General features: G+C 43.6%; 1 protein-coding gene across 1 annotated transcript; it reads right to left on the bottom strand.

The window, feature by feature from the left end:
• Window positions 1-12716: 12716 nt before the first annotated feature.
• kcnj12b (potassium inwardly rectifying channel subfamily J member 12b) lies at window positions 12717-14207 on the bottom strand. The gene has a single exon (XM_063018510.1). The coding sequence runs from the start codon at window positions 14205-14207 to the stop codon at window positions 12939-12941; it is 1269 nt and encodes a 422-aa protein (XP_062874580.1). The 3' UTR covers window positions 12717-12938.
• Between the last annotated feature and the right edge of the window lie 272 nt (window positions 14208-14479).

The raw sequence follows: 14479 nt of genomic DNA, 5'->3' as shown, positions 1-14479 counted from the left end.
CTAGTAGTGAGGTGAAAAATAACTAGATGAGCAAAGATGATCAGAGGATCTCCAGTTTGTCAACAAATGTGTGAGAAAATGATTAAAATGTTTAAAAACAACGACCCTCTAAGAAAGATTGGAAGGGATTTGCATATTTCTCCCTCTACAGTGCATAATATCATTAAACCATTCAAGGAATCAGGAGGAATTTCTTCGATCCCTCAGATGGCACTGCATCAAGAACCGCCACTCAACAATAGCTGATATAACCACATGGGTGAGGGATTACTTTGGCAAACCTTTGTCAAGCTCTACAATACAGAGTTGCGTGCACAAATACCACTTAGAACTTTACTGTGCAAAAAAGAAGCCTTATGTTAACCATGTCCAGAAGCAGCGTCGACTTCTCCGGGCTCTGAGGCATCTGGGATGGACCATCACACAGTGGAAACGTGTATTGTGGTCAGACTAATCAGTATTTTAGATCTTTTTGAAACAAAACCAAAGACGAAAAGGACCATCCAGACTGTTATCAGGAACAAGTCCAAAAGCAAAAGCCAGGGTCTGTCATGGTATGGGGTGATTTACACTTCTGTGATGGCAGCATTAATGCAGAAAAGTACATTGAGATCTTAGAGCAACATGTGCTGCCTTCAAGATGTCGTCTTTTCAACAAGATGATGCAAACCACATGCTGCACACATTGCAAAAGCATGGCTGTGGAAGAAGAGGGTACAGGTACTGGACTAGCCTGCCTGCAGTCCTGACCTGTCCCCAATAGAGAATTTTAAAACGAACAGTGCGACAGTGACAACTTTGTACTGTTGCACATTTTAAGACGTGTTTGCAGGAAAAATGGGACAAATCAACACATAAAACACGTCATCTCTTGGTATAGTGTCACATTAAGTGGTAAATGCTTTACCGTCCCAACTTTTTTTGAAATGTGTCGCAGCACTGAAATGCAGGAATGGGGGTATATTAACAAATGAAATAAAGTTGACCAGACTCAAAGTAAATGTTGGAATCACTGCATTTTTGAATTTTTCCTTGTGTCCCAGCTTTTTTCGGATTTGGGGTTGTACAACAATGGGCAGTTTAGAGTAGCCACCGCACCTTATTTGTTTTTTTTGGAAAAGAAAATGGGAACAACATGTGAAATCCCTCACAAACTGTAACCAGGGGTTAGGATGTAACCCAACTGCCCAGGACCCATCTGCAACTGCACCACTCTACCAACTACAACAAAAACAAGGGGTAGGATTTGGCATTGTAGTGAGTTATCCAACATACTGCTCATTAAAATCATTTGGATCATATCAGCTATATCATGGCTAATCTTAATTACCTAGGATTAGTGACTGCCATCCAAAAATAATTTCCCACTGCATGACACTACATGAGTCCAAAATCTGTCCTCTCAGATTAACCCTCATGTTTAGTTCGGGGTCCCTGAGACCCCAGATCCTCTTTAACAGCTCACAAAATATCCTTATCCATCCATCAGTAGTATCAGGTCGATACTTCATGATTTGTCCTAATTTTACGGAAACTGGAAATGAATAATATTTTTATAATGATGATGTGTTCCAAAACACACCCTAATTTATACACCATTTGCAAAATTCTCCACCCCTTTCTGGTTAATTTGGTTCAATGTAATTTTATTCTGCCCACACTATACTTGGAACTTACTCTGGAACTCCAAAAAACAAGGCAGTGAAGTCAATGTGTTTGTGTTGGAGTGATTGTCTTTTGCTACTGTGCTTTACACATTGTAGTGCTTGTGATGCCTCTTCCTCTGTGTAAAAGATAGCATTTTATTTCAGTTCTATTATTTACAGATGGTGAGCCTACACTGGTGGGAAATGTCATGTCCTTAATCGCCACATGAAACTGAGGGGGGTGTTTGCACAAACTGTTTAATTACTCTTAATCACCGTATGCAGCCTTTATCCGTTCCAAGTGTTTATTTATTTCATTTTGATACTTGAGCAGATAGCTAAGTATAAATAATATTTAAATCATGTGAATTTGTTTGTCTGAAGTGTTTAAATGCATGAAATGTATCCCTGAATACTGCTGGCTAATAATATTTTTAAATTGAATTTACATATTAAATTGAATTTACACATGTTAATAATAATTAATAGTTTTAATAATAATAAGAATAGCAATGACATTCTTATTGTATAATAAAATATATAATTATAATAATTATATATAATAAATCTAATGATCTATAATAATCTATAATAATATTTATTAATTATTGTTAACAATAAATATAATAATAATAATGTTTATTAATTATTGTTAATAATGCATATAACAACAATAATAATATTTATTAATTATTGTTGTTGATAATACATATAACAATAATTATAATATGTATTAATTATTGTTATTAATTATAAATATAATAATAATATTTATTATTGTTATTAATAATACATATAATATGTATTAATTTTTGTTATTAATAATACATATAACAGTAATAATAATATTTATTAATTGTTGTTATTAATTATTGTTATTAATAAAAAATATAATATTTATTCATTATTGTTAATACATATAATACTAATAATAATAATGATTAATTGTTGTTATTAATAATAAATATAATAATAATAATTACAATTTATTTTATTTTCATCTTCTGCCATTGCTCTATCCTGGACAGGGTCACAGTGGTTCTGATTCCCTAATAATCACTAGGCCTAATAAAGTAACACATTTCATAAAGGACGCCTCTTAATCACAGGGCCTCAGGGACACACCCTGTCCCCCCACCACCAGACATAGCCAATCAGCCAATAGCACCACTTGGCACTGCAATGGCATACAAACTCTTTATAGGCTTTTAAATAATGTAATGCAAACATGTCCACTAATTTTACTTGTTAATAATAAATAGCTGTGTGAAGAATTTGTAAATTTAAAGACCTCACATGGATAACTCTCTCTTTGAGGTACATTAGTGTAGTAGAGACTGTTCACCAAATGAATTAACATTAATTAAAGTGCTTTCAAGTCAATTCCAACTACTGTGGATAGTGGATAGTGTTTCTCCAGAACATTCTGTCTTCTGTTTCCGTTTTCAATCTTGATCACTGTTCCTCTAACTGTCTCCATCTATCGTGTTGCTTGCCGTCCAATTCCTCTTTTACTGTCAACTCTTCCATGTTTAATTCCTTCTCGTATAGTGTGTAATAAATAAGAGATTCAGTTAGTTGTCTGGGCTTTGAGAGTCTTTGAGAGATTAGGTTTCATTTAGTTTGTGGATCTATTTGTTTGCCATCAAAGATTCTCTCAAAAATCAGTTGAAAGCATCGTTTTACTTCTTTTTTACTGTCCAGCTTTCACATCTAGTGAAGAATACAGTCTGGACAGTTGTCCAGCACATATACACTGGAATAGGTGGCAGAATAGAATATAAGAAGAATGAAGAATATAACAGAATGCCTTTATCATATATACATATGCACTGATCAGCCATAACATTAAAACCACCTCCTTGTTTCTACACACACCGTCCATTTTATCAGCTCCACTTACCATATAGAAGCACTTTGTAGTTCTACAATTACTGACTGTAGTCCATCTGTTTCTCTGCATGCTTTGTTAGCCCCCTTTCATGCTGTTCTTCAAGGGTCAGGACCACCACAGAGCAGGTATTATTTAGCTGGTGGATCATTCTCAGCACTGCAGTGACACTGACATGGTGGTGGTGTGTTAGTGTGTGTTGTGCTGGTATGATTGGATCAGACACAGTAGCGCTGCTGGAGTTTTTAAACACCGTGTCTACTCACTGTCCACTCTATTAGACACTCCTACCTAGTTGATCCACCTTATAGATGTAAAGTCAGAGACGATCGCTCATCTATTGCTGCTGTTTGAGTCGGTCATCAGTGGTCACAGGATGCTGCCCACGGGACGCTGTTGGCTGGATACTTTTGGTTGGTGGACTATTCTCAGTCCAGCAGTGACAGTGAGGTGTTTTAAAACTCAATCAGCACTGCTGTGTCTGATCCACTCATACCAGCACAACACACACTAACACACCACCACCATGTCAGTGCTGAGAATGATCCACCACCTAAATAATACCTACTCTGTTGTGGTCCTGGGAGAGTCCTGACCATTGAAGAACAGCATGAAAGGGGGCTAAAAAAGCATGCAGATGGACTACAGTCAGTAATTGTAGAACTACAAAGTGCTTCTATATGGTAAGCAGAGCTGATTTTAATTGTGGTTTTAATGTTACCTTGAAACTCAACGCCTTTACAACTCCCAGAACCAATTAACGTTTCAATTGAGTTTCAAGGTACCGCTGTACTTTGATATAATATTTCAATACTACAGTATGTAGTTTGGGACACAGCAACGAAATGTTAAACTGTACTGTATGCACCAATATTGACATACTGTTTAAAACTGTTTCTGGTTTATATCAAATACCTTTATTAAGTCAGCCAGAGTCTTATTTAAGTGCAAAATTTAATAAACACGTAACAGATTAAACACATAACAGATTTCCACAATTTCCCAGTCTGGCGATCACCTTCCTTTACCTCCGTTTTAAAGAACAGTGCTTGGTGTGACCTGTCTGTGGAACATTTCATTTATTAAAATAATCTTACATAATGCCTTCTTTATTTAATCAGACACTCGTTTTCTCCTGCCGAGTAACATAATAGATGAGGTGAGTGGGTGAACGCTCTGCTCATTTACTCCGTCTGTTTCACTACCTCATACTTTTACCTTTTCTTCTTAAGCCATTGTCTTATTTTTAAAGAGACTGGGGTGTATTCATGCTCTGCAATAATAGCTGCAAACTTTGGAGACGTTTGTTTAAGACTTTAGCTAGTAACGATTAGTTAAGGTGATGTAGAACACCCAATCTTAGGGCTACTACCGGTTGGCTGGGCGCCCCCTAGTGCAGTAGACAAAATTGGCCACTAAAGTCTGCTGGGTGGGAAAAGATCAGATACAAAGGGGGTGAGGACCCAGGTTAGTAGCCAGAGGCACCTGTACAGAAGTGGAGAAACGTGGAGTTTGACGTGTGACTCTCCGTGCGCGAGACTCTCCATGCGCAAGATTGGCGCATGACTTTCCATGCGTGAGACTGGCGCGTGACTCTCCATGCACGAGACTGGCACGTGACTCTCCGTGTGCGAGACTGGCGCGTGACTCTCTGTGCGCAAGACTGCTGCAAGGTTCAATTCTTAGGGCTGCTACCATTCGGCTGGACGCCCCCTAGTACCTGCAGCAGACAAAATTGGCCACTAAAGTCTGCTGGTTGGGAAAAGACCAGATAAAAAGGGGTGGGGTCTTTGACGCTGTGTGAGGACCCTGGTTAGTAGCCAGAGGCACCTGTACAGAAGTGGAGGAACTTGGAGTTTGGAGTGTGACTCCCCGTGCGCGAGACTGGAATGTGACTCTCCATGTGAGAGACCGGTGCAAGGTTTAAATCTTAGGGCTGCTACCGGTCGGCTGGGCGCCCCCTAGTACCTGCAGCAGACGAAATTGGCCACTAAAGTCTGCTGGGTGGGAAAAGACCAGATAAAAGGGGGTGGGGTTTTTGATGCTGTGTTGAGGACCCTGGTTAGTAGCCAGAGGTGAGACTCCCCGTGCGTGAGGTTCAAACCTCAGGGCTGCTACCGGTCGGCTGGGCGCCCCCTAGTGCCTGCAGCAGACAAAATTGGCCACTAAAGTCTGCTGGTTGGGAAAAGACCAGACTAAAGAGGGTGGGTTTTTTGATGCTGTGTGAGGACCCTGGTTAGTAGCCAGAGGCGCCTGTACAGAAGTGGAGGAACGTGGAGACTGGCGCGCGACTTCCTGTGGGTGAGACTCCCCGTGCGCGAGACTGGTGTGTGACTCTCCATGTGCGAGACCGGCGCAAGGTTTAAATCTTAGGGCTGCTACCGGTCAGCTGGGCGCCCCCTACTGCATGCAGCAGACAAAATTGGCCACTAAAGTCTGCTGGGTGGGAAAAAACAGATAAAAAGGGGTGGGGTCTTTGACGCTGTGTGAGGACCCTGGTTAGTAGTCAGAGGCGCGAGGCTGGTGTGAGGTTCAAAACTTAGGGCTGCTACCGGTCAGCTGGGCGCCCCCAGGGAGGACCCTGGTTAGTAGCCAGAGGTGCCTGTGCAGAAGAGGAGGAATGTGGAGACTGGCACGAGGTTCAAACTTCAGGGCTGCTACCGGTCGGCTGGGTGCCCCTAAGGCGTGACTCTCCATGCGCGAGACTGGCGCGAATCCACCAAAGTAAATCTACCCTCCCCAGCAGCAAAAGACTAATTAGCAACAATAAATTGGGTTAAAATGCATAAATAAAATAGTAAAAAATGTTTTTATTTATGATTAGCATTAGCACAAGGTCTAGCTTCACGCCTGTACCACTCCCACTACATAAAAGCAGTAGTATTGCACTGTGCCCTTTAGCATTAGCGAGCTTTTTAGCCAGCCTTTTAAACGAGACCCGCTCATTGTATTTAAGGCTTGTTAAAGATCCATCCAGTTTCTTGAGTCTTGCTGATATTTATAACCGAGATTGATTCGGATTGAATTTCAGGAGCTGGTTTTTTGTTGCCCAGATGTTTTGATGTAATCTGATAGTCTAGCCTCCGATGAAAGCAGGAGCTTAAACGCATCCCAATCTGGGCTCACGATGCAATAAATATACTATCAGTCATTCGGGCTGTAACATAATATACGTACATTTGAGAAGCTCTAGTTAGAGGCAACATACTTTCATCAACATGAAAACCTCTTAGCTTTGTCTACACTATATGAGCAAAAGTATTGGGACACCCATTCTAACAAGTGTAATAAATTAATGAAATGAAAAGTTCGGCAGCTGGTACTTTCCTGTTCCAGCAGGACTGTGCCACTGTGAACAAAGCAAAGGTCTATTAAGCTCGGTTCACAGAACTCCAGAGACCTGCACAGAGCCCTGACCTCATATACACTGATCAGCCATAACATTGAAACCACCTACTTGTTCTTCAATGGTCAGGACCCCCACATGACCACTACAGAGCAGGTATTATTTGGGTGGTGGATCATTCTCAGCACTGCACTGACACTGACATGGTGGTGGTGTGTTAATGTGTGTTGTGCTGGTATGAGTGGATCGGACACAGCGGCGCTGCTGGAGTTTTTAAACACATCACTGTCACTGCTGGACTGAGAATAGTCCACCAACCAAAAATATATCCAGCCAGCCTGTGACCACTGATAGGTCTAGAAGATGACCAATTCAAACAACAAGGTTTATTGGTCCAACTAGGTAGGAGTGTCTAATAGAGTGGACAGTGAGTGGACACGGTATTTAAAAACTCCAGCAGCGTTGCTGTGTCTGATCCACTCATACCAGCACAACACACACTAACACACCACCACCATGTCAGTGTCACTGCAGTGCTGAGAATGATCCACCACCTAAATAATACCTGCTCTGTTGTGGTCCTGTGGGGGTCCTGACCGTTAACGAACAGGGTGAAAGCAGGCTAAAAATGTATGTAGAGAAACAGATGGACTACAGTCAGTAATTGTAGAACTACAAAGTGCTCCTATATGGTAAGTGGAGCTGATAAAATGAACAGTGAGTGTAAAAACAATGAGGTGGTTTTAATGTTATGGCTGATCGGTGTGTATATATCTGCCAATCAGGGTCCTTACACAGTGTTTTAAGACCCCACCCACATAGTCCAGTCATCCCGCCCTGCAGGCACCGCCAATTATGCCCGCTAGATGGCGCCCAGCCGATCGGTGGAACTGCCGAGCAGTCGAAACGAGAGTTCAGAATCTCAGCTCTGGTGTGATAGCGGAATATCCCGAACCTTTCTTGATCAACATCAGTGCCCAGCCATATTAACACTCTGACTCAATGGGCACAAATTCCCGCACACATCCAACATTTCATGGTCAGGTGTCCGAACACTTTTGGCTGTATAGTATACCTGTGCTTCTCCTGTGCAAGAAAGTGCATCCTGAGAATGAAGTGTGTGCAGTTGTCGAGTGTTCAGAAAGTGTGGATAACCCTTAAAAAAACCCAAAAACAAATCAGTTATAAACTTTAAATACACATACAGATTATTCTATACACTTTTAAATTAAGACACTAAGTGTTTAAGCTGTGTGCTAACCTGGGTGCCATCTATAGTGTCGATCAATAACGTCCTCTTGTTGCTTAATGCCATGCTTGGAGTGATAAGGGTTGGGTGGTAAAGTGGAACAAATACAGTGTATCACAAAAGTGAGTACACCCCTCACATTTCTGCAGATATTTAAGTATATCTTTTCATGGGACAACACTGACAAAATGACACTTTGACACAATGAAAAGTAGTCTGTGTGCAGCTTATATAACAGTGTAAATTTATTCCTCCCTCAAAATAACTCAATATACAGCCATTAATGTCTAAACCACCGGCAACAAAAGTGAGTACACCCCTTAGTGAAAGTTCCTGAAGTGTCAATATTTTGTGTGGCCACCATTATTTCCCAGAACTGCCTTAACTCTCCTGGGCATGGAGTGTACCAGAGCTTCACAGGTTGCCACTGGAATGCTTTTCCACTCCTCCATGACGACATCACGAAGCTGGCGGATATTCAAGACTTTGCGCTCCTCCACCTTCCGCTTGATGATGCCCCAAAGATGTTCTATTGGGTTTAGGTCTGGAGACATGCTTGGCCAGTCCATCACCTTTACCCTCAGCCTCTTCAATAAAGCAGTGGTCGTCTTAGAGGTGTGTTTGGGGTCATTATCATGCTGGAACACTGCCCTGCGACCCAGTTTCCGGAGGGAGGGGATCATGCTCTGCTTCAGTATTTCACAGTACATATTGGAGTTCATGTGTCCCTCAATGAAATGTAACTCCCCAACACCTGCTGCACTCATGCAGCCCCAGACCATGGCATTCCCACCACCATGCTTGACTGTAGGCATGACACACTTATCTTTGTACTCCTCACCTGATTGCCGCCACACATGCTTGAGACCATCTGAACCAAACAAATTAATCTTGGTCTCATCAGACCATAGGACATGGTTCCAGTAATCCATGTCCTTTGTTGACATGTCTTCAGCAAACTGTTTGCGGGCTTTCTTGTGTAGAGACTTCAGAAGAGGCTTCCTTCTGGGGTGACAGCCATGCAGACCAATTTGATGTAGTGTGCGGCGTATGGTCTGAGCACTGACAGGCTGACCCCCCACCTTTTCAATCTCTGCAGCAATGCTGACAGCACTCCTGCGCCTATCTTTCAAAGACAGCAGTTGGATGTGACGCTGAGCACGTGCACTCAGCTTCTTTGGACGACCGACGCGAGGTCTGTTCTGAGTGGACCCTGCTCTTTTAAAACGCTGGATGATCTTGGCCACTGTGCTGCAGCTCAGTTTCAGGGTGTTGGCAATCTTCTTGTAGCCTTGGCCATCTTCATGTAGCGCAACAATTCGTCTTTCAAGATCCTCAGAGAGTTCTTTGCCATGAGGTGCCATGTTGGAACTTTCAGTGACCAGTATGAGAGAGTGTGAGAGCTGTACTACTAAATTGAACACACCTGCCCCCTATGCACACCTGAGACCTAGTAACACTAACAAATCACATGACATTTTGGAGGGAAAATGACAAGCAGTGCTCAATTTGGACATTTAGGGGTGTAGTCTCTTAGGGGTGTACTCACTTTTGTTGCCGGTGGTTTAGACATTAATGGCTGTATATTGAGTTATTTTGAGGGAAGAATAAATTTACACTGTTATATAAGCTGCACACAGACTACTTTTCATTGTGTCAAAGTGTCATTTTGTCAGTGTTGTCCCATGAAAAGATATACTTAAATATCTGCAGAAATGTGAGGGGTGTACTCACTTTTGTGATACACTGTATGTCAAATAAATCAAACAAGTGCAAAACGTGCCACAGCAGTAAGTAGGCCAGTTAGTAGGGAAACCCCTATGGAAACGCTATGTGGAGCGCTGTAGGGAAAAGAGCTGTTCTAATAAAAAATAATAAATAAATTGTACAGCATATTTAAAATGTAGCTTGTATTGAACGTTCATTCACTGTCTGTTTTACCACTGCTTTATCCTATTTAGGGTCACGGAGGGTCACCAGTCCATCACAGGGTAAACTGTGGGAGGAAACCCACACAGACACAGGTAGTGCTTTTCCACCAAAAGGTTCTCTGGTTCTTGAACCGGTTCTGTTCGCGCTTCTTCAAACCTTGGTGTTTTGTAGAGAACCGACCCGCATTTAGGGCAGTGATAGCTCAGTGGTTAAGGTACTGGACTAGTAATCAAAAGGTTGCCGGTTCAAGCCTCACCACCACCAAGTTGCCACTGTTGGGCCCCTGAGCAAGGCCCTTAACCCTCAATTGCTCAAAATTGTGTTCAATCATAATTGTAAGTCGCTTTGGATAAAAGAGTCTGCTAAATGCCGAAAATGTAAATGTAAATTTAAATTCCCACCAGTTTTTGGGAACCAGGCATGCGTCATCAACAGTGGGCGTTGCGTGTAGATCACCTGCGAGCATTTGTGCTGCTGTTACAGATGTTCGCTTTTTTGCAAAAAAGCATCGCTCTATAGCTATTGGTGATAAGAACACGTAGACTTTAGTGCATTCACGTGAGAAGCATTTTGCGCTTCGGTGTCACTGCGACTTCTGGTGCAAATAGCCGATTTGCTTGAGCGGTGTGGTGAAAGATCACTGAAGTTCCACGACACGAACATTTGTTGGTAATAAAAGCATCCACGTTTATCTGTGCTTTGCCGTATTTACTTCACGTGTGGTGGTTTTGCAGCTCAGGGTTCTGAGAATTCGCTTCTCGGCAGAGTAGAAAAAGCTTAGCGTAAATAAAGCGTAACGTGGTTGAATGTACTAAAAGCACGACACAGGAACACTACATTTCTCTCCGTTGTTACTGGTTATAAGTGCTCTGTACTGCCCAAATTCATCGCTTGTTGTTTTAGTACAACAAGCCACGTTACACTTTATTACGCTTAAGCATTCTGTGCTACCAGATTAGAATGCTAGTTCGCTGTGTGGAACCCGTTTCTTCACACAGAAAGGACCTGGACTGGTCCACCTAGGAATCAAACCCAGGACCTTCTTGCTGTGAGGCTACAGTGCTACCCACCGAGCCACTGTGCAGCGCCTTACAATGAACAGAAAGAGTTAAACTCGTCAGGCAAAAATACTCTCCTTGGATGCAATCAAGGTCTCCAGGAGCAACCATTAGTGAGCTTTTAAAATGAGACCTGCTCATAAATTTTGGGCATTTCTATTACATACACTATATTGCCAAAAGTATTCACTCACCCATCCAAATCATTAATTTCAGGTGTTCTAATCACTTCCATGGTGTATAAAACCAAGCACCTAGGCATGCAGACTGCTTCTACAAACATTAGTGAAAGAATGGGTCGCTCTCAGGAGCTCAGTGAATTCCAGCGTGGTACTGTGATAGGATGCCACCTGTGCAACAAGTCCAGTCGTGAAATTTCCTCGCGACTAAATATTCCACAGTCTAAATAACAAAGTGGAAGTGATTGGGAACGACAGGCCACGTAAAATGACAGAGCGGGGTCAGCGGATGCTGAGGCGCATAGTGCGCAGAGGTCGCCAACTTCAGTCAATCGCTACAGACCTCCAAACTTCATGTGGCCTTCAGATTAGCTCAAGAACAGTGAGTAGAGAGCTTCATGGAATGGGTTTCCATGGCCGAGGAGCTGCATCCAAGCCTTACATCACCAAGCGCAATGCAAAGCGTCGGATGCAGTGGTGTAAAGCACGCCGCCACTGGACTCTAGTGCAGTGGAGACGTGTTCTCTGGAGTGACAAATGGAAAGCCTTCCCAGAAGAGTTGAAGCTGTTATAGCTGCAAAGGGTGGGCCGACATCATATTAAACCCTATGGATTAAGAATGGGACGTCACTGTGAAGGGAGATGAGCGAATACTTTTGGCAATATAATGTAATACATTTGTCCCTGAGTGACTCATATTGGGTGCACCATGGGGTTACAACCGACCAACTGGACAGATTTCCTCTCAGCATTAGTAGATTGGTATTTAATCCAGACATAACCAATGAGAAAACCAGTGGGATAATTAGTCGCCAAGCTATCATTACTGGGCCATTAGGAAAGCCGGTAACCCTCAGTTGCTCGTACCGCATTCTGTGTCAATTGTAAATGAGATTGGATGGAAGTGTCTGCCAAATGCTGAAATTGAAACGTAGCCCAGGAATTTATATGGGCACAGAAAAGTCATGGTCGACTCACAGCAAGATGGTCCTGGGTTTGATTCCCAGGTGGACCTGTGTGGGTCCTTTCTGTCTAGAGTTGGCATGTTGTCCAAGTGTCTGTGTGGGTTTCCTCTCACAGTCCTAGTAGGAGTCATGTAATTTGGAGCTACCCTTGGTGTGTATGTGTGTGTTTTTGGCTTGTGATGGGCTGGCAACCTGTCCAGGGGGGTCGGGGGTGGGGGGTGTTTACCCACCATGACCCTGAATAGAATGAAGTGGTGGTAAAACAGACAATGAATGAATGACTGAAGATTGAAACACTCACATTGAATGATTCATATTTATTGCTAAAAGAACCAAACTATGGATGATGAGGGCACGAATGCCCCCAAAATACCAAGCGAATGAGTACGCCTGGCACCCAGGACAGCTTCCTATTGCATTCTGATATTATTTAAAGCTATTACTTTAAACTACAGTATGAAACAGGTATTTCTATTTCAAGTTTTTCTACAGGAAGGCCTTCCAGTTGCGACAGTCATGAACTTGCCTGCCCTCGACTACGCCGTGGCACTAGCTTAGCAGGTCCGAAGATACAAATTGGCACTTGCTTTACTCTTCATCATCCGGGCAAAGCCGAAACTAAAGGAAAACCGCTGGATCTACATCGAAGACTCCAGTGGTGAATGTCCAGGATTACAGCTGGGACTCTTTATGGTGCAACCTCTGGTCAGAGTTCCGGATGGGTGATACAGTTTCTAGCTCAGCGACCAAGTTTCCTCTTCTGTCTTCCTCTTCTTCTTCTTCGTCCTTGCTGAGGAGCGCCAGCTCGTTCTCATAACAGAAATTGGCACTGGAGTGCAAAGACTTGCTCTCCTCGATGTCTTTGGCACTGCAGCGTGGTGTTGAGGGCACCTCGTAGGTCTTGTGAAAGTGTGTAAAGTCCACCTTGTAGTGGTTCTTCTCCTCGAACATGACTGGCTCAAAGCGGTGACCCCATAAGATCTCGCTGGCCAGGTAGGAGCTCCGGACTTGAGCCGTCATGGCCGTGGCTTCCACCATGCCCTCTAAGATGACCACGATCTCAAAGTCAGAGTTGTCCAGGTCCTGCTTGCTGATTCCATACAGTGGACTCTCGTCGTTTATCTCGTGGATGATGGTCAAAGGGGAGACGAGGAAGATGCGATCGGTGCCGTTGTCATACCCTACGTTGATGTCGATCTGATCGAAAGGGATGAACTCGCCTTCTTCCGTCACCCGCGGCTTGATGAGCTGCGCCCGCACGTGAGCCTCGACGATGTGACTCTTGCGCAAGTTTCCCACGCGCCACATCAAGCACATCTTCCCATCCCGCATGGCGATCACGGCGTTGTGCGAGAACAGCAAGGTCTGCGCGCGCTTCTTGGGTCTTGCCATTTTGGCCATGATGGCGCCGATCATGAAAGCGTCGATGATGCAGCTCAGTATGGACTGCATGACGACCATGGCCACCGCCAACGGGCACTCTTCCGTCACGCAGCGGAAGCCGTACCCGATCGTGGTCTGGGTCTCGACCGAGAACAGGAAGGCGGCCACGAAGGTGTTGACCTGCATGATGCACGGCGTGAAGTCCTCGTCCGTGTTCTGATCGAAGTCGCCGTGTATGAGCGCGATCACCCAGAAGATGAAACCGAACGCCAGCCAGGACATGACGAAAGCCAGGGAGAAGAGGAAGAACATCCAGCGCCAACGGACGTCCACGCAGGTGGTGAAGATGTCAGCCAGGTAGCGCTGCGACTGCTCCTCCATGTGCGCGAAGCTGACGTTGCACTGACCCGTTTTGTTGACGAAGCGTAGGTGTGGCTTTCGCCGGGTTTGGATCTTGGTACTTCCGAAGCCGTTGCCGAGAGCCGGCATCTTGGCGTGGCGACGATCCTCCTCTAATAATGACACAGAGTTGTAGCGGTCGGACCTTTCCACACTCATAACACTTTGCCCGGTAGGACAAATCAGCTTTTTGAATTCCAGGTGTCTGTACGTCTTTACTGATCACTGCGCGAGCAGGACATACAAACCTGAAAGAAAAAGAGAGACAGTTTATTTGACTTTATTTTAATTGTGTTGACTAGGGATGTAACGATACACTCTACCCACGATGCGATTTTTTCCAGAATTTTTAAACAAAATTTAAAAAACCCACATTAAATAAATAAACGAATAACACAAATAAAGAAAGTATCCTCACATTAATAAATTTG

This window comes from Trichomycterus rosablanca, chromosome 22, assembly GCF_030014385.1.
Source record: "Trichomycterus rosablanca isolate fTriRos1 chromosome 22, fTriRos1.hap1, whole genome shotgun sequence".
Classification (NCBI taxonomy): Eukaryota; Metazoa; Chordata; class Actinopteri; order Siluriformes; family Trichomycteridae; genus Trichomycterus; species Trichomycterus rosablanca.
This window is presented reverse-complemented; position numbering and strand designations above follow the sequence as displayed.

Excerpts from the sequence above, each read along its gene's own strand:
- kcnj12b (XM_063018510.1), bottom strand. The coding sequence starts at position 14,207 with ATGAGTGTGGAAAGGTCCGACCGCTACAACTCTGTGTCATTATTAGAG.